Raw genomic sequence first — 20205 nt, 5'->3', positions numbered from 1 at the left:
CTCACACTCAATGGACTTCTTTTAGTTTCTATCTACAAAACCCTTTCACAAGGCTTTGGTCAGTCCAGGGCTATAGTAGAAGATATTTGCTCAATGTGCCACATAGGGGGGCCTGAATGTATGACTATGTGGTTGGGTATCAAACTTCTCACCTACACACCACACCTGTACACACACTATATGTATGTATGTACCTACATGTGCAGGTGCATGGCCTAGTGGTTAGCAATGGTGATTTCAATTCCTAGACTGGGTGGTGTGTTGTGTTCTTGAGCAAACCACTTCATCTCATGTTGCTCTGTGATCATTTCAACACCTGACGCATGTATACCGTGCACCTGTTCAGACAACATTGATTTGATGGCAGGAGTGAGCTAAAGTGCAGCATGAACATTTGATCATTATAAACAAATCATTTGTGCAGGTCATTCAGCAAAAGCTGGATATTCGCACATCATCTTCAAGAGGAGAGTCCATCACACACACACACATGATCAGATGTGCTTGACACACAAGTTTCAGCTCCAATGTTAATTGCATTAAACACCCACCATCACTAGGACACGCAGGTCATCCATATTGGAGGGTACACTATAACATAATACAGTTCCTATATAACAGCCTTGCAATTTGTTTGCTCCCCATGCTGGCCTTGCAGGGTGCATCTACCAGTTGCATCAATGGTGTGACGTTATGTGTTGCCTGATACCGAAACATGTAACAGTTGATATAGAAGAGTATCAAGTCAGTACCAATCTTCTCTATCCTTATATAATATAGATGTGTGTGTGTGTGTGTGTGTTGGAACTGTTCACCTCTGTTATTATATATGCTGCATTGATTGTGTCACTCACACTTGATGTGTAACCAACCCACTGGTTGGATGGAACTTCAACCATTACTGTGTCTTTACATTGTATTGCATGTCTTAACAATCTACTCCAACATGTCTGCTTTGTGCCAACAATAACTAAATTTTATGAGACACTTGGTTTGTTTCCATTTATCTTTTTATATTTCTTCAGTATACCTGTCTCCAACAGTGTCTCTCTCTATGTGGAAGGAAACATTGGAGTGTCTATACTGCTGCAAGCATAATGCTAAAGAGTTTTTTTTTTACTTATTTATTTATTTACTTACTTATATATTATTATATATATATATATATATATATATAATTTATTTTATTTGTTTTTGTTTTTTTTGTCTTATTTGATTTCATATTACAATTGTTGAACAACAGTATCATTTGGCTATAAGTTTCCAACCAGCCAGTCACCAGTTGTTCAGATTTCACAGAGAGAGAGGGGGGGGAGATCTGTACCTCAGTGCAGAACAAATATTACAAGGAACCTCATTTTGAAAAACGTTTCAACCATCCCTTTGTTTTGCAGATATTTATTACATCCTTCACCGATATATATTGATAAAAAAACATACATAGAAACACCATGCACGTGCATGCACACACATACACACAGAGCCTAAAATAAAGATCAGATCCCACTTCAGTACTCAAGCTAAACATTTGTCAATTGCCAAGCAGTTGCGTTTCTTATTACACCAACTGAACAGTCTTAGCTGTTGGGAAAACACTTATAACTATCTTTCACTGGATAAGCTAACAACATTGTCTCTTTACCTGTCACATGAGAATCGCTTACACTTCAGCAGCCAGTGCATGTAATGGGATTCTGCAGTTTCTATCTGCCAGCTTTCATTCACAAAGCGCTGGCCTACTCATAACTATTTCTTTACTACCCACAAGGGGCTAAACACAGAGAGGACAAACAAGGACAGACAAACGGATTAAGTCGATTATATCGACCCCAGTGCGTAACTGGTACTTATTTAATCGACCCCGAAAGGATGAAAGGCAAAGTCGACCTCGGCGGAATTTGAACTCAGAACGTAGCGATAGACGAAATACGGCTACGCATTTCGCCCGGCGTGCTAACGTTTCTGCCAGCCCACCGCCTACTCATACCTTTGATAAAAGACATTTGCTCTGGATGCTGTGCAGTGAGATTGAACCTAGATTCATGTGGCTACATTTTTTGAAATCTTTTATCTGTTCTCTTTCTTGTTTCAGTCATTGAACTGCAGCCATGCTGGAGCACTGCCTCAAAGGATTTAGTCAGTGGTTCTTAACCATTTTTGCCTAAGGCCTCAATTGATTGCTATTTTATTCTTCTGGACCCTCATAGCCTTTTGATGTTTAAATAAAATCCTGTTATATTTTTATAACTGAATATTATTAGGAATTGTATTAAAAAATTGTTGAAATATTTTGTGTATTATAGAAATATAACCAATTTTATTGCTCATGAATTTTAACAACAAAATTTTTTATGCCTATACTTATTCTATTGGGCTCTTTTGCCAAACTCCTAAGTTTGCCTACGTTCATACATAATTGTTTTCCCAAATAAACTGCACTTCATGTTTGAGGCTCTGATGAAGCTATAAGGCATTACTCAGGCATTCAACTATAAGCCCACTGCTTCTTATAGTGGAAACAGCAGTAAATAATGAAGTTCATAAGATAATCATTCCTTTGCCACCTCCTTTTTCTTTTATATATATATATATGTGTGTGTGTGTGTGTGTGTGTGTGTATGTATACGACAGCCTCCTTTCAGTTTCCATCTGTCAAATCCAAAGGCTTTTGTTGACCCAGAGCTATAGTAGAAAACACCTGTCCAAGGTGCTGTGCTGTGGAACTGAACCCAGGACCATGTAGTTGAGAAGCAAACTTCTTATGTAGCTGTGCCTGCACCTAAATAAAGAGATTTATTTCATTAATATTTTATCGAAAGACTTTAGTAATATATATGAATTGAAATAGCTACTGGGAATAGGAAACTAAGCCACAGCCTAGGCTGGTATGTAATCTGAAACTGCCAATTAATTCCTTAATTATCACAACTAAAATTATCAAAATGTAAAACGATGTTTAATATTTCCTTCCAATGATATGCATTTAATTAATCTAATAAGGAAAAAAAATCAAGTTCCAACGTTGAAATTATTATTGGTTATATAACCTGCAAGAAATATCAGTCAAATATCCCAAATTTCAGCAGTATCTATTTCATTAACAACTAACAAAAAAAAAAGAAAGAAAGAAAACAATCATGGGCTGACACTAAAATGTCCATAGGAATAACTCAACCTGCTAGAAATAGCTGCAAAATTTCATGCTTTACAATCTTGATAAGAAATGCAAAGACACATCAGATGATAGTGTAGTTCTAGATTTGCTATGATTGAAGAAAATGTAGATGAGGTTGTGTCTTAAGAAGTTCTCTTCCCAACCACATGTTTCCAAGTTCAGTCCTACTGCATGGCACCTTGGCCAAGAGAAGGTACCTGAGGAGTCTATCCCAATGACCCTCCCAAAATTAGTGGGAATAGAAGCTGGATGAATGTGTATCATTTATTATAAAACCTGTTTACTTTCCATTATTGTTGGTATTTTACCCCAGATAGTCCTTCATCAAGTAGACTTATGGTCGAAGATGCTCTAGCCAGAACTACTTAGTCATTTGTCTTTTTGTATATGCACAACTATATATTTCAATGTCTTTTATTACTTTAAGACGGTAGTATATTTTTCTTTATACTTTTCATCTTTATTTTATGCTTTTTTATTTTGCCTATGACCTTAGCAGGGTCTCAGAATCTGGAGGTGGTAGAGAAGGCAAAGTGAAAGAGTAGAAAGAAGAATTCTTGGGTGGCTGCAGAAGGAAGCAGCACATCAGCTTCATGAGTTACCTTCTACTGGAGGCTTGGTCCAGATGCTTGCAACAAAAAGGACTCTGATAAAGGCAATGAAGGGTCAAAAGCTAGAATAGGTCTCCTGTACAAAAACAGTTTCAGTCTAATGAACTTCTATCTATGCAGTTTTATGTGCAAGGCCTTGATCAACCCAAAGCCATAGTATAAGATTCATGTTCAAAGTGCCTTGCAAAAGGATTGAACCTGAAACCATAGTATTACAAAGCAAACATTTCAGTTACATCTTCATGCTTATGACCAATTGATCGAGTGACTCTAGAAGCCTCATTTAGAGTGGCGAGATATAGGAAAAACTTTAAGCTGTGAAACTAATTAGCTCCAGCTGTGTTCCATGTGAATTTCCACCCACACACAAAAACACAATTTAAATGATAATAACTGAGTGATTAAAAAATTCCCACACATTCAAGTTTGAAGAAAGAAGTGGTTTGTAAAATAGTGGAAAATGAAAATCCATTCATAAAAATTCTCTCTTTTCTCAATAGACTAGAATTCCTATTCATTATATAAAAATATGTAAATCAGCTGGAATAATTTTGTAACAAACAAGTATTTAAATATCTTAACAACATGGCTTTATTGTCAAGAGGTTTTCTTAGCAATCATATTGTTCCAGATATAATCCCAATGCACAGCAACACTTTGAGCAAAATGTCTTTTGTCAAACTCATTAGTCTAATCCTTGTAAGAGGAATATGCTTAGATAGAAACTGCGCTAAAGCACAGTTGTACACAAATACATACACACATACAGATGCATGTATGTGTGTATGTACAAGGAGGTGCTGAAAAGTTCCTGGCTTAAAAGAGTATCACGAAAGGCTTGGTTGGAGGCCTAACCATCTGAGTTTTTTTTACAGGGCCATTGCAATAAGTGTGTGAATCTGAGAGAGGAATATGTTGAATAAAATCATACTCTCTCTCTCTCTCTTTTACTCTTTTACTTGTTTCAGTCATTTGACTGCGGCCATGCTGGAGCACCGCCTTTAATCGAGCAACTCGACCCTGGGACTTATTCTTTTGTAAGCCCAGTACTTATTCTATCGGTGTCTTTTGCCGAACCGCTAAGTAACGGGGACATAAACACACCAGCATCGGTTGTTAAGCAATGCTAGAGGGACAAACACAGACACACACACACATATATATATATATACATATATACGACGGGCTTCTTTCAGTTTCCGTCTACCAAATCCACTCACAAGGCTTTGGTCGGCCCGAGGCTATAGTAGAAGACACTTGCCCAAGGTGCCATGCAGTGGGACTGAACCCGGAACCATATGGTTGGTAAACAAGCTACTTACCACACAGCCACTCCTGCACCATAGTTAACTAATTCTCCTGTATTTTCTATTATCTAAAGCCAGGAACCTTTCAGCACCCTCTTACAAATGGGAGTGCTAGGTTATACTCCTTCTACTCCCACTTACCCTACCAAAAACAATTAATAATAGACAAACAGAAAGGTAAAACTTAGCCATCCAGTAAATAGTGTTGAATAGAATAAGCATTAGGCTCACCATTTTCAGTTATAATCTTTGAAGAGAGTGACTCAACATGTCCATAATTTAATAACTGAAATCAATTAAAGAGTATTCGTTCGCACATGCACACTTGCACACACTGTAGAGGCACATGGCCTAGTGGTTAGAGCAGCAGACTCGCGGTCGAGGGATCGCAGGTTTGAATCTCAGACCGGGTGATGTGTGTGTTTGTGAGCGAAACACCTAAGCTCCACGCAGCTCCGGCAGAAGGTAATGGCGAACTTCTGCTGACTCTTTCGCCACAACTTTCTCTCACTCTTTCCTCCTGCATCTTGCAGCTCACTTGTGACGGCCCGGCGTCCCGTCCAGGTGGGGAACCTATACGCCAAGGAAACCGGGAAACTGGCCCTATGAGCCAGGCATGGCTTGAGAAGGAACAAACTTACACACACTAATGTAAGTGCCTGTACCAAACTGAAGAATTGACTGATCGACTGTATCCTTCATTCACCGTTAAAATTTAGGGACCTTACAAATCACTGATTTCTTGTACTGGCAAAATGCTAAGGGGGATATGTATATACATGCGTGTGTATGTATGTATATATATATATATATTCTTTTTCTTTATTCTTTTACTTGTTTCAGTCATTTGACTGCGGCCATGCTGGAGCACCGCCTTTTTAGTCTAGCAAATTGACCCCAGGACTTATTCTTTGTAAGCCTAGTACTTATTCTATTGGTCTCTTTTGCCGAACTGCTAAGTAACGGGGATGTAAACACACCAGCATCGGTTGTCAAGCGATGTTGGGGGGGACAAACACACACACACATATATATATATATATATATATATATATATATACAACGGGCTTCTTTCAGTTTCCGTCTACCAAATCCACTCAGAAGGCTTTGGTCGGCCCGAGGCTATAGTAGAAGACACTTGCCCAAGGTGCCATGCAGTGGGACTGAACCCGGAACCGTGTGGTTGGTAAGCAAGCTACTTACCACACAGCCACTCCTATCTTTTACTTGTTTCAGTCATTTCACTGTGGTCAGTCAAATGTATCAACCCCAGTACTTATCTTCTTTTAAAGCCTAGTATTTATTCTAGCAGTCTCTTTTGTTGAACCACTAGGGTCATAAACACACCAGCACTGGTTGTCAAGTGGTGTTGGAAGACAGACACAAAGATATGCACATATATATACATATATATATATGCAACAGGCATCTTTCAGTTTCTGTCTACCATATCCACTCACAACGCTTTGGCTGGCCCAAGGCTATAGTAGATGACGTTTGTCCAAAGTACCACACAGTGGGACTGAACCCTGAACTATGTGGTTGGAAAGCAAGCTTCTTATCACGCAGCCACATATTTAATAAATATGTAATATATATGCACACACTTATGCAATTTGTGTATGTGTATATATGTATATAGGCCTATATATATATATGCATATGTAAAAAAATACAAACTGGGACAAAAACGCAAAACATTTAGAAGACGATACAAAAAACACGGACGGGACATTCGAAGCCTTCAATCTCTTGACTGAAGATTGAAGGCTTCAAATGTCCCGTCCGTGTTTTTTGTATTGTCTTCTAAATGTTTTGCGTTCTTGTCCCAGTTTGTATTGTTTTTACATATGCATATATGTACCCTTTTAGTCTTATATGTAGGCCTATATATATATATATATATATATATATATATAAATATATATATATATATATATATGTTGGTCCCGGGTTGAGTCGGGGTTAACCACAGTAAATAAGGTACTCAATACATAGCAGAGTAAATGCTGCCTGATGATTTCTTTTGAATGAAACAGTTCTAGTCCTGTAGAAGCTCCTTCTATAAAATAAAAATATATATATATATATGTTATATGCATCATATAAGCATGCATATATATATATATACACACACACACATATATATATACACATATACACACACACACACACACACACACACACATATATATATGTATCATATAAGTCCAAGAATGGAGGTTATGGTGTTACAGTTACTCCTTCATCATGATCGTTTCAACAATACATGGATCACATCTAATACAATGTAAGGTCACACAATCATTTATATCTATATTCATGATGTAGCTGATCCCTGTTGTTGGCAAAACAACTGAAATGTGTGTAATGCCATAACCCCCATTCATGGGCCTACTACCGTACTATACTCCATGACTAATGATTATCCCTGGAATTTCAGTTTGTATGAATGGTTTCCTTTTAAGAATACTGTCCACACATCTGATACAGCTTGGATTTCTAAATCTCCATTTATCTGATATTCATGCACATACATACATACATAAATACATACATGCATGCGTGCATACATACATGCATACATACATACATACATACATTACATGCATACATGCATACATACATGCATGCATGCATGCATACATACATACATACATACATGCATACATATATTTTTGGCGTCATAGGAATATAGAAGTTTCAAGAACTTGAAATAATCCTTTTTGGAAATGGTAGATCTTGAAGCAGATAGAGCTATAAACAATTGTTTGTAAATATTGGGTTAAAAACCCTTTGGATATATATATATATATATATATATGCCTCTATGTATGTGTGTGTGTGTGTGTATATATATATATGCCTCTATGTATGTGTATATATGTGTATATATATATATGCCTGTATGTATGTATGTATGTATATATATATATATATGTGCACACATTTGGCTGTACAGACAGGATAAGAAGTACTCAATACATGTAGAGTTCATTTATTTCTTCAAAGCTGATGATGACTCATTCCATTGTTACTCAGAGTTTCTTACTAAATGTAACCGTTGAAACAGCAAAAAAAAAAAACAATAAAACATTTGGTCGCCTGAGGGAGGCACATTGTGAGGTTGTGAATCATCAAACTCGAATGAACATTCATACATATACACATATGTATATATATATATATATACAGGCACACATACATACATCATGCACACACACACATGCACACATACACGTGCATACACATGCATCCATACACCACGTACATATGTGCATGTGTATATATATGTGTATTTAAAAATAGATATACAAATGCACTTGTAAAAGAACACACTTCTTTACACAATACCTGTATGTCTGTAAGGATTTTAAAAAATATATATTTATATGTATATATAAGTATGTGTGTGTGTGTGCGCGCGCGTGATATATGTATATGTGTGTATATCTATCTCCCTCTCTCTCTCTCTCTCTCTCTCTCTATATATATATATATATATATATATATATATATATATACTGTTGTGTCTAGGAAGAGTCATTTTCTTTTTGTGCCTTATAATTTAACACACTCACTGGTAAAATTTCCACTTATTCCTTATTTTTATTTTCTTAAAATTTTTGTTGCGTCTTGCAACCTTTTCAAGAGTCAAGACTATTACCAGTGAGTGTGTGAAATTATAAGGCAGAAAAAGAAAATAACTCTTTCCAGACACAACAGAATATGCTTCAACACACGCACTCACATAAAGAATCTTGCAAACCAAATCCCAAAACGATATATCATCATCATCATCATTTAGCGTCCGCTTTCCATGCTAGCATGGGTTGGACGGTTCAACTGGGGTCTGTGAACCGTCCAACCCATATATATATATATATATATATATATATATATATGATATTGAGTTTCATGTTTAATTAATATTCTCAAAAATGAAACTTTTTTTGTTTAAAATATTCATTTAACAATATGAAGAATAATTTACAAAATTGTGGGTTGGAAGAGAAAGAAAGGAAGAAATATAATTATTATTGATTGTCTTTCTTTTTGTATTATTATTATTATTGTTATTATGGTGTTGATGGTCCCTTACATTTTAAGTTTAAATTTGGCCAAGGTTGATTTTGCTTTCATCATTTTGGAGTCATTACAATAAATACCAGTTGAGCCCTAAGGTCGATGTAATCGACTTTCCCCTCCCCCAAAATGTGCCCCTTCCATTATTTAATGCAGTATCTGCATAAATATTTAAAGGGGCGCATTGTAGTAAAAAATCTGTTAGTAATTATATAGCACCAGGTCGGCCCTGTGGTCAAAAGACAATCCAAACGTGACCTTCATGACTTTTATTATTGTACCATTATATTACATTGTCTAATATGTCCCTTTCAACCCCTTTTGATATGAACCCATCTGAGACCACCCCTGATTCTGTGATACAAACTTCCTGTTTTAAAGTAATCTAAATTAAAACCTTCAATCAAAATTCCAAACTCCAGCTTAACAATGACAAAGTCTTTTTACTAAATTCTTCATTATTTTTGAAAAAATCAATTGAAACAACGGCAGTGTATTTGAACAGGAATATGTTAACAAAAGGGGTTAAAATGATTGACTGTGTTTTGAGGGAGTTTTGACAGCTATGTCTAGAAGGTTGAATGACCACATAAAGGCATTCGCCTCACTCCCTTTGGAATTCTAGCGTGTTGGTTGGGGAGGGGATGAAGTTGGAGGAGAAAGAGAAGTGGGGACAGAGGAGGGGGTGGAGTTGTGGTAGGTCTTGTTACAAAACTCCACTTGTATGAGAGAAGTTGTTTATTGTATGATCTGTGGTTGTTGTTGTTGTTGGCGGTGGTGTTTAACCCCAAATCAACCTTGTTTGAACGGACCTGTGATCAAAAGACGTTCCAGTCATGACCATCACATTTCCATTTTTTTTCTTTTTTTTTTTTTCCCCTCATTTCAAAACAGTTTAGGACTACATCATCTAACGTTTGAGCCTGTGAGTCCTTCCCTTTTTTTTTTTTTTTTTTTTATTATTTTGCTTTTGAAAACAACACGTAAGGTAAGGCATGATCTGAGGGAAGATTCGACTGCTATTTCTAGTAGGCTCACTTCTCTTTTTCCGCTTGGAGTTCCAGCAAGTTGGTGGTTGTAAGGAGGGTAAGGAGCAGCCAAGTGAGACTAAGAGAGAGATGGGGGGGGGCAGAGAGGGGACAGTGATTTATGGTGGGACTTCTTACCAAACCCCAGCTGAACAACAGAAAAGAAGCTATGTAATAATATATGGTAGAAATGTCCTTATGCATATACAGACTACTGCCTCTTTAATTCTCTCTCTCTCTCTCTCTCTCCTTCTATCTATTTCTCTCTTTCTCTGTTTCTGGTGAATAGTGGCAAGGCTGGTAGTTCCTGGTTTCAGCTTCTACTTCTTCTTCATCTCCATCTTTTTTTTCTTTTTCTTTTTGTATTCTTTTTCTTCTTTTTCTTCTTCTTCAACCCAAGTCTTTCTTCCTTCCTTCCTTCCTTCTTTCCCTGCTCTGTCTCCTTTAAGAATCTCTGGTTTCAGTTTTAGATTTCTTAGCTTGTTCTCCTCACCTCCCTTCCTCCCACACTTGCTCGCTCTCTCTCTCTCTTACCTTCCCTCCTTTTACTCCTCCTCCTTTCTGGTTTTTGACAACAACCACCACAACCACTACAACAACAACAACAACAAAGGAGAAATTACTCTAAACTCAACAACACAGAAAGCCAGAAGCCTTTGGGAGCCTTTTTGTGTGGGGCTCACTCCATCTGTCTCTCACTCACTCTCTCTCTCCCATTTTCTCTCTCTCCATCTGTTTCCCTCTCATTTTATCTCTACATCGCTTGCTATTTTATTCTCTCTTTCTTGCTTTTATTCCTGTATCTGTCACTCCAGTTCTCTTTTTCTCTCTCATTCTTTTGTTACACTTTCTTCATTACAAAATCACTCCCTCTTTCTATCTATCATCCACACTCTTATTATTTTTCTTTCATTTTTTTCTCCACATCTCTCTCTCTCTCTCTCTCTCTCTTCTCTTTCCATAATTCTTCATTCTTTTTTCCTTCTTTCTCTCCTCTCCTCTCCTCTTTTCTTTCCTTCAACTACTTCAGGATTTTGATTTTTCCACTGAAATCATCAGTAGAGCTCGAAAAATTGATGGAAATTGAGGTAACATTTATGTAAAAAAAAATAATAATAATAATAATTCAATGTTGTTATTCCTTCTATCTTTCTTTCTTCCAATCTTTCTTGTTTGATATCGTTACCTGCTTGGTTTATGCTTTTCCTGTCTGGGCCCTCTTCTCCATCTTCGCCGCCTCCTTCTTCTTATTTCTTCTGTAAGTACATCTCAGTAATACATCTTCCACTGTCATTGTTACTGGTCTTACTTCTTACCATTCTATGAAGTTACTGTGTGTGACTGTTAGAAAGAGACTTCACATATTTTGGCTCCTCTTTATAAATGTCACTATAATCCTGTATGTTTGTGTGTGTGTGTATATATATATATATATATATGTGTGTATGTATAACCACCCACACACAGGCAGTTATGCTCACGCATGCATGTACAAGCATATCTACCTACATGTATTTATACTTTTGCCTGTAGTGTGTATAACTATAGTTGTAAACATTTGTTCATGTACACATACATAACTAAAACCATTTACACCCATGCATATAGTGAGATGCGTGTATGCACACATGCATGCATACGCACAAACATGCGTGCACGCTATACATACGGACATGCTTTAAACCTGTAGTGTATACATATGTATGTATATACATTCATAAGTCAGAACATACAGGTTCACATGCATATTGAAATGCATGTAGTTATACACATACATGATCAGAGACAAATATATATATACACACTTCATGTACACATACATAACTAAAACCATTTACACTCATGCATATAGTGAGATGCGTGTATGCACACACACGCATGCATACGCACAAACACGTGTGCACGCTATACATACGGACATGCTTTAAACTTGTAGTGTATACATATGTATGTGTATATATATTCATAAGTCAAAACATACAGGTTCACATGCATATTGAAATGCATGTAGTTATACACATACATGATCAGAGACAAATATATATATACACACATATATATATATACACATATATATATACACACTTCAGCCTGTAGTATTTACACATGAATATACATGGCCAAACATGTATATGGACACATACGTAAATCAAAACAGATTCATACAAAATGACATGTATACATGTAGATGCATGTATGTGTCATACATGCATTCTTTAGGCTGTAATTTGTGTATATATATATATACACACACATATTCACCTACTAGTGTATTTGTATGCATCTATAAATGAAAGCACACAGAGATATGGACATGCCATGGCATGCCTACATACAACATACACTGGTATATACACACACATATACATACAGGCTTGGAGTTGGTATAACTACAAATGCATATAGACATACGAAATATATGTAGCTATCTACATACCTAACTTCATACATACATACAGGCTTGTAGTTTGTATACATACACACACACAGATATATATAAATATAAGTACCAGTCTGCATACCTACATACCTAACTTTATACATACATACGTACACACATGCAATACATACAAGCTCGTAATCTGTATACATACACACACATAGACATACAATCTATGTACCTACCTACCTACATATGTACTTCATGCACACTTACATACATACATACATACATACATACATACTCGTGGTTTGTATACATACACACACATAGACATACAACTATATTTACCTACCTACATATATACGTAACTTCATGTACACATACATACATACATACACACATACATACATACACACACACACACACATACATACATACATACATACATACTGCTTGTTGATGTTGTTATTTGTCATTTTTTGTTTTGTTTCACTTATTGGACTGCAGCCATTCATTATTATTATTATTATTATTATTATTATTATTATTATGATTATTATCATTATGATTATTATCATCGTTGTTGTTGTTGTTGTTGTTATGTCTTGTTGTTATTTTTAACTATTTGTACTGCGTCTGCCTAACTAATCTGTCTGTCTATCAGTCTATCCAGTCGGACCATATGTCTCTCTTGCTTTTAAACTGTAAACAAAAACAATGCAAGCTACTTCATTGCTCTCTCTCTCTCTCTCTCTGCTCTCTCTTTCCCTCTTTCCTCTCTCTCTCTCTCTCTCTCTCGCTCTCTATATTCTTTTCTGAGGTGTTAATATCTTTACACTTATGCTGCGTATATTATCACTCATACACATTGCAGAGGGAGAGATGAAAGAATTCTGCAAAATAATAACAAAAGTTATAGGTTCCGTTTTCATCCCCAAAAAGCCGCAAAAAAAAAAAAAAAAAAAATCCTTCTCAAGGGCCTGATTTTCACAGCAAGACTAAGTGTATGTGGATGTGACTGTACATTTATTTATTTATTTATTTATTTATCAATAACTCATGTTGAATCAGCATTTGTCTGTGTGTGCATGTCTGCATGCATGCATGTGTGTATGTATGTGTGTGTGTGTATATATTATACAAATGGCCATACACACATTCACACAAGCTTAGAGAAATTTTAGAATTTTTTCTCTAAATTTTAATCTATTTTTATGTTATATGTGTGTATATGTATGTATGTGTGTGTGTGTGTGTGTTGTTTATTTTTACAAAATTTACTGTGTTTATATTTATCGTCATTGCCACCACGACCATCACCACTCCAAGTTATGCTGGAATCTTGTGCTGTTTCCAATTTCTGATTTCAGTGCCAAAATATATATATGCAGAGTAAAGTTGGTGATATTGAAAGTAATGTCTTAAGATTGCTAGAAACTATTTAGCTTTTGTTGAGATAAATGAGATTTCCTTCTACATTGGTTTTTAAACTTTCCAATATAATTTTATAAATGTAATTTATGTCAAAAAAAAAAAAGCAAAAAAAAAAGCACAAAACAATACATACTTTCATTGAGGAAAATGTCTTCTATTCTTCTTTTACCTATCGGTTCCTCTGATTTAGTACTTGCCTTGGTAATGAGTTGATGAAGTTTTGACTTTTTTTAATGTTCTGCATTGCATCACTAGTCAATATTTTCATAAGGATTTGTTGTGACTGTTTAACCCTTTCGTTACCGTATTTATTTTGGGATGCTCTGTGTTTCTTTCAATTACTTTAAATATAACAAAGAATTTAGTAAAATAACTTTGTTATCATTCAGCTAGTGTTAGGAACATAAATTGTGACTTAGATTTGGTGGAAGATTTTAATTCAGAACTTATGAAAACAAGACATTTGTACTACAGAGCCAGAGCTGGTTTCAGCTGGGTTGGTAATGAAAGGGTTAACAAAGTGCTTCTCACCTGGGGACCATATGACCGTTGCAAGGGAGATGGGGGTTCATTTAAGATTTTATTGTTAAAATTTGTGTGCAATAACTTGCTTATATTTCAACAATACAAAAAAATATTTTTGCAGCTTTTTATACAGTTCCTAATAATATCTAATCATAAAAATTTATTGAAGATTTTTTTTTTTAAACATTGAATGGCTATAAGGGTTCCATCCAAGTAACATAGGAATCAAATGGGTCCATAGGCAAGAAGTGTTTGAGAACCACTGGTTTAGCCCAAGTTCACTACATTTATGTTGGGATGATGGCAAGGGATTGCCTGTAAAACTTGGGCACAGCAAATATCACAAGAGATTCTGTTTGAACGTACTGGTTTATCAGTTTTCTCAATAATGTTTACATCTTTCACTCATATACATTAACAAAACAAACATACAGACACGGCTACATTCATAGATACATGTGTATTTTTATTCATATATGCATGCATTCTTACCTTCAGCCCTGGCGTGGCTGTGTGGTAGGAAGTGAGCTTCCCAAACACATGGTTCCAGGTTCAGTCTCACTGCGTGGCACCTTGGGCAAGTGTCTTCTACTATAATCTTGTTCTAACCACAGCCTTGTGAGTGGATTTGGTAGGCTGAAACTGAAAGAAGCCTGTCATATGTGTGTGTGTGTGTGTGTCTCACTCTCTTTGAGTTTGTGTTTGTCCTCCACCAGCGCTTGACAACTGGTGGTGGTGTGTTTACATCCTCATAACTTAATGGATCAGCAAAAGAGGCTGATAGAATAAATACTAGGCTTTAAAAAAAGGTCCTGAGGTTGATTTGTTTGACTAAAACTCTTCAAGGCAGTGCCCCCACATGGCCGTGGTCAAATGACTGAAACAAATAAAAAAAAATACACACAGATTGTGGACTTCTACAAATTTTCCGTTTACCTAATTCCACTTCTGAAACATTATTGCTAAATCTAAGACAATAGTAGGATGTACCTACCCAAGCTTTTTCAGCTGGAGGATCAAACGTGGAACCAACTTGTTTGCAAAACAACTTCATAACCACAACCATTATTTGGGACTGAAAAGTTTACATTGGTGTATTCTGATTTGGCATTGCTATATTCTTTAAGCAAGTATTCAAAATATACCTATTTCTTTACTACCCACAAGGAGCTAAACACAGAGGGGACAAACAAGGACAGACAAACGGATTAAGTCGTTTATCAACCCCGAAAGGATGAAAGGTAAAGTCGTCCTTGGCGGAATTTGAACTCAGAACATAACAGCAGACGAAATACGGCTACGCATTTCGCCCGGTGTGCTAACAATTCTGCCAGCCCGCCGCCTTCTTATTCAAAATATACCATAGAAAATAACTTCAGGGACTCACTGGTTTGGCTGCTCTGCATACATAATGCAAGAAATTTAACACAAAATATCAGGGTCACAATTGCCAAGTAGCATTTATATTTCATTGTGAAATAAAAGTGGTACCATATTTTCCGGTTTACAAGTCGAATTTTTCAGACCAAAATTTATTGCGGAAAAAAAAAAAAAAGGGGTAAGTTGACTTGTACACCAAGTCAACTTTGGCAGATCGTAAAATACCATGGGAACTTGGAAAAGGTAACGACAAGGTGTGAATGTTTACACTACATACTATGTCGACTTGTATGCTGAAAATACAGTAAGAAGAAAAAATATGTGGCTGATTTTTAGGTAAAAAAATTTGGAGGTTGTATTACATACAAAACTGTATTGTATTGATGTAAAAAATAATAATTTAAATTGAACTTTAAAAGTTTTTCTTTATCTCTCTACACCCCCCCCCCCATCAAATTCTCTCATCGATGTCACTAGTTCCTTCAATTTGAAATATTCACAAGACCAACCTTCAACTCAGGTGTAACAATAAATACACACTGTAGCATTCTTTACTGTAACAATATTTTCCATGCTGTAAAATCACCTTGGCCTAGCAGACTGTTGTTTGTCACTCGAGTCTCTCTGAGTCTCTCTATAAAGCGATTCGGATGATGCAAATGAAGTTGTTTAGCCCCAGGTCGGACCTGATTCTGCAGACCTTTGATCAGATCAATAAGTATTCCAGCAGTGACCATCCTCCTCCTTCTTATAGCATGGTATTAATAGTGGTAGTGATTGTGATGTGGATGGTTGTGGTGATGATGGTACTCTCTGTCTCTCTATTTGTCTGTCTGTCTCTCTCTCTGTCTCTCTCTCTCTCTCTCTCCCTCTCTTTCTCTATTTCTCTTATACAGATGTTCTGTCACTAACTTTCTCTCTACTCTGGCTTTTTCTTTCTTTCATGCACTCTATTTCTTTTTCTGGTTTTTCATCTGTCTTCATCATCCTTCAAAACTTCCATGCTTCCTGAAATTTGCCAACAGGACACCTGATGCCCTTGTCCTCTTTATTTTTTTAAATGACTCATCCACCGTTCACTTCCTGTGTGTTATTTTATGTACTGTTCATATTTTTCGGCTACTTTTTCTGATGAGTTGTAGTACACCTGAGCACTATATACAATAAATTCATTAATATTGGTCTCAAATTTTGGCACAAGGCCAGCAAGTTCAGAGGAGGGGATAAGCTAGTTACATTGACCCCAGTCCTCAAGAGAGATGAAAGGCGAAGTTGACCTTGGTGGAATTTGTACTCAGAACATAAAGACAAATGAAATGCTGCTAAGCATTTTGCCCAGCATGGTGAAAGTTCTGCCAGCTGACCCCCTTTTCTGTGCTGGCATGGGTCACATGGAACTGGCTGGTGCAGATTTTCTGTGGTCAGATACTCTACGTACTGCCGACTCTCCCTTTTAACAAGCAAGGTGTTACTGCCTTGTGTCTGGGCATGTTTTTGTGGAAGATTGGAAATGAAAAACACTGCATGTGTGATAGTGACACTCACTTATGAGGGGGTGCTACAAAGTTCCTGGCTTTAAGGGTATCATGAAAGGCCTGGCTGGAGTTCCAAGTTTCCGAGTCCTTTCACAGAGCGTAGGAAAAATGAAGAACTACTGCAATAAGTGTGTGAATCTAAGAGGGGAATATGTTGAATAAAATCGTAAGTAACTGGTCCTCTTGTATTTTCTTTTGCCCAAAGCCAGGAACTTTTCAGCACCTCCTTGTACAGCTATCAGGCAAAGTCAAGACAAGGAAACATACACACAAACAACTCTGCATACACACACACACACACACACACACACACACACACACACACACACACACATGTATGCATACATATCCACGGCCTGGGGCTATAGTAGAAGACAGTAGAGCTAAACAGGAAACCACATGGTTGGAAAGTAAATTTTTATCCACACATCCATGCTTGTATGTGTGTGTGTGTGTGTGTGTGTAACATGTGCATGTTACAAAGCCTTGCTGTGATCAAATGAAGAATATAAACACATTCTTTTTGTGTGTGTGTGTGTGTGTGCGCACATGCATGCATGTGTGTTGTTTCTAATATAGACACACAGCCTGAAATTTGATTGTAGTGGGACTAGTTGATTATATCAATCCCAGTATTTCAATGGTATTTTATTTTATCGACCCAGAAATGTTGATAGACAAAGTCAACCATGGCAGAATTTGAACTCAGAATGTAAAGAGCCACAAGGAATGGCACTAAGCAACTTGTTCAAAGTGCTAACGGATCTGTGAGTCTGCTGACTTTATATATATATAAATTTTTTTTTTGAGCCCTTTTAAAGCCTAGCCAGGCTCACGGGTCCGGTTTCCTGGTTTCAATGGTTTATGTGTTCCCCAACTGGATGGCTGGATGGGACACCAGTTCATTGCAGCGTTACTCATTTTTGCCAGCTGAGTGGACTGGAGCAACGTGAAATGAAGTGTTTTGCTCAAGAACACAACGCGTCGCCTGGTCCAGGAATCGAAACTACAATCTTACGATCATGATACTGACACCCTAACCACTAAACCACACATCTCCACACACACACACACATATTATATTTCACTTAGGCATTGTGATACTAATAACCTGGTGTAGAATTCATTTTTGAGGTTCCAATGAAGCGATAATCTGTTACTCAGGCACTCGACTATGAGTCCACTGTCTATTCCTTTGTCATCTCTTTTGCCTTTTATTTTCCTTTCATATACATACATACACACACACATAAACATGCTCACACACCATGTAATATACATACACATACATATTGTGTATTCACAGATACTCACACACACACATACACATATATGAAATAAAGAGACAGATAGAAAGAGGAAAAGATTGATTAATCAATTTGGTTGTCATTATCAATATAGTAATATTTACATAGATTTGCATAGAACCAGCCTAACTCTCGTTAGTGGTATATTATATTTTGCTGTCCACATCATTAACTACAAACAAAGGTATCATGAGATCAAATCATCTTAATTACTGATTCACTGAATAATATCTCCTTTATCTTTCCTGTCTTTCGTCTGAACCAAGCAGTGATAGTATATTACACAACTTCACGATATTCTGGGTAAAATGCACAATCTGAGGAATCTTGCGCTCAGTGTAATTTTTTTCAGGTGTTTGATTTCGTGATTTACTTTATAACCTCTACAGTGCTTGTGTCAGCATAACCTTTCATAGCGCACTTTCTTTTAAGAATCAATTGGTGCAAGTATGTGTCATTATCTATCCATACACGCTGCTCACTCACTCACATTTTGGTTCTCTCTGGTGCACAGTCTTGCAATTTAGAACACCTCGTACCTGTGATCCTCACACAGTAGAACTCTGATTAATCCAACTTAACTGTTAAGATGTTAGGATATGATTTGAAGGTGATCTGACTGCTATATCTGGCAGCCGGTGTGACTGCATAGAGCAGTGCTTTTCAACCAGGTTCCATACAGCTCTTGGGGGTTGACATAAGATTTTGTTGTTAAAATTTACATTCAATAAATTGGTTATACATCTACAATACACAAAATATTTTAAGAATTTTTTTTTTTTTTACAATTCCTAATAATATCCAATTATAAAAGTATAATAGGATTTCTTAAACACAGAACGGTTATGAGGGTTCACCCAAGTAAAATAGGAATGAAAGGGTTCCATAGGTAAAAAAAATGGTTCAGAACCACTGGCATAGAGGAATTTTTATTCTCTAAAATCTAATGTATCGTTATTACTTAAGACAGTATGCTTAGTGGGAGATTTAACTGCTATTTCTAGCAGATCGACTGATGTAACCACACAAAGGCTTCTTCATGGTAGTTTTCATGTTTGGGCTTATTCAGATGCGTTTCAAATGTCAGATCCATTTTATATTGAAACTAGATGGATTCAATACAATAATATTTTCATACCTCTCTCTCTCTTCACTTTGTCTTGCTCTCTCTCTCTCTTTCACACACACTCTCTCTTTCACACACACACACTCTCTCTCTCTCTTTCACATACACACACTCTCTCTCTTTCACACACACTCTCTCTCTCTTTCACACACACACACTCTCTCTCTCTCTCCTCTGTTTTGCTTAGTATGTCTCCCCATCTCTCATCTCTTGCTTTCTGTGTGTGTCTCCCCTTCTCTCTTCTTTCTTTTACAATGTGTGTCTCCTCCTCCCCTCTCTCTTTTTCTTTGACAATCTCTCTTTCTTTC

The 20205-nt window shown here is 36.6% G+C and overlaps 1 protein-coding gene across 9 annotated transcripts in view; it reads left to right on the top strand.

The window, feature by feature from the left end:
* LOC115223434 (tight junction protein ZO-1) overlaps positions 1–20205 on the top strand; it is an 832981-nt gene that overhangs the window by 521218 nt on the left and 291558 nt on the right. The window contains exon 1 of one of the 9 annotated variants that reach the window (XM_029793986.2): positions 11154–11295. The exons of the other annotated variants lie outside the window; for them this stretch is intronic. Coding sequence (XP_029649846.1) covers positions 11284–11295 — 12 coding nt within the window. The 5' untranslated portion in view covers positions 11154–11283. Of the gene's footprint in view, positions 1–11153; positions 11296–20205 lie in introns of those variants that run through there. 9 annotated transcript variants of the gene reach the window in all.

Source organism: Octopus sinensis, linkage group LG23 (genome assembly GCF_006345805.1).
Source record: "Octopus sinensis linkage group LG23, ASM634580v1, whole genome shotgun sequence".
Taxonomy (NCBI): Eukaryota; Metazoa; Mollusca; class Cephalopoda; order Octopoda; family Octopodidae; genus Octopus; species Octopus sinensis.
This window is presented reverse-complemented; position numbering and strand designations above follow the sequence as displayed.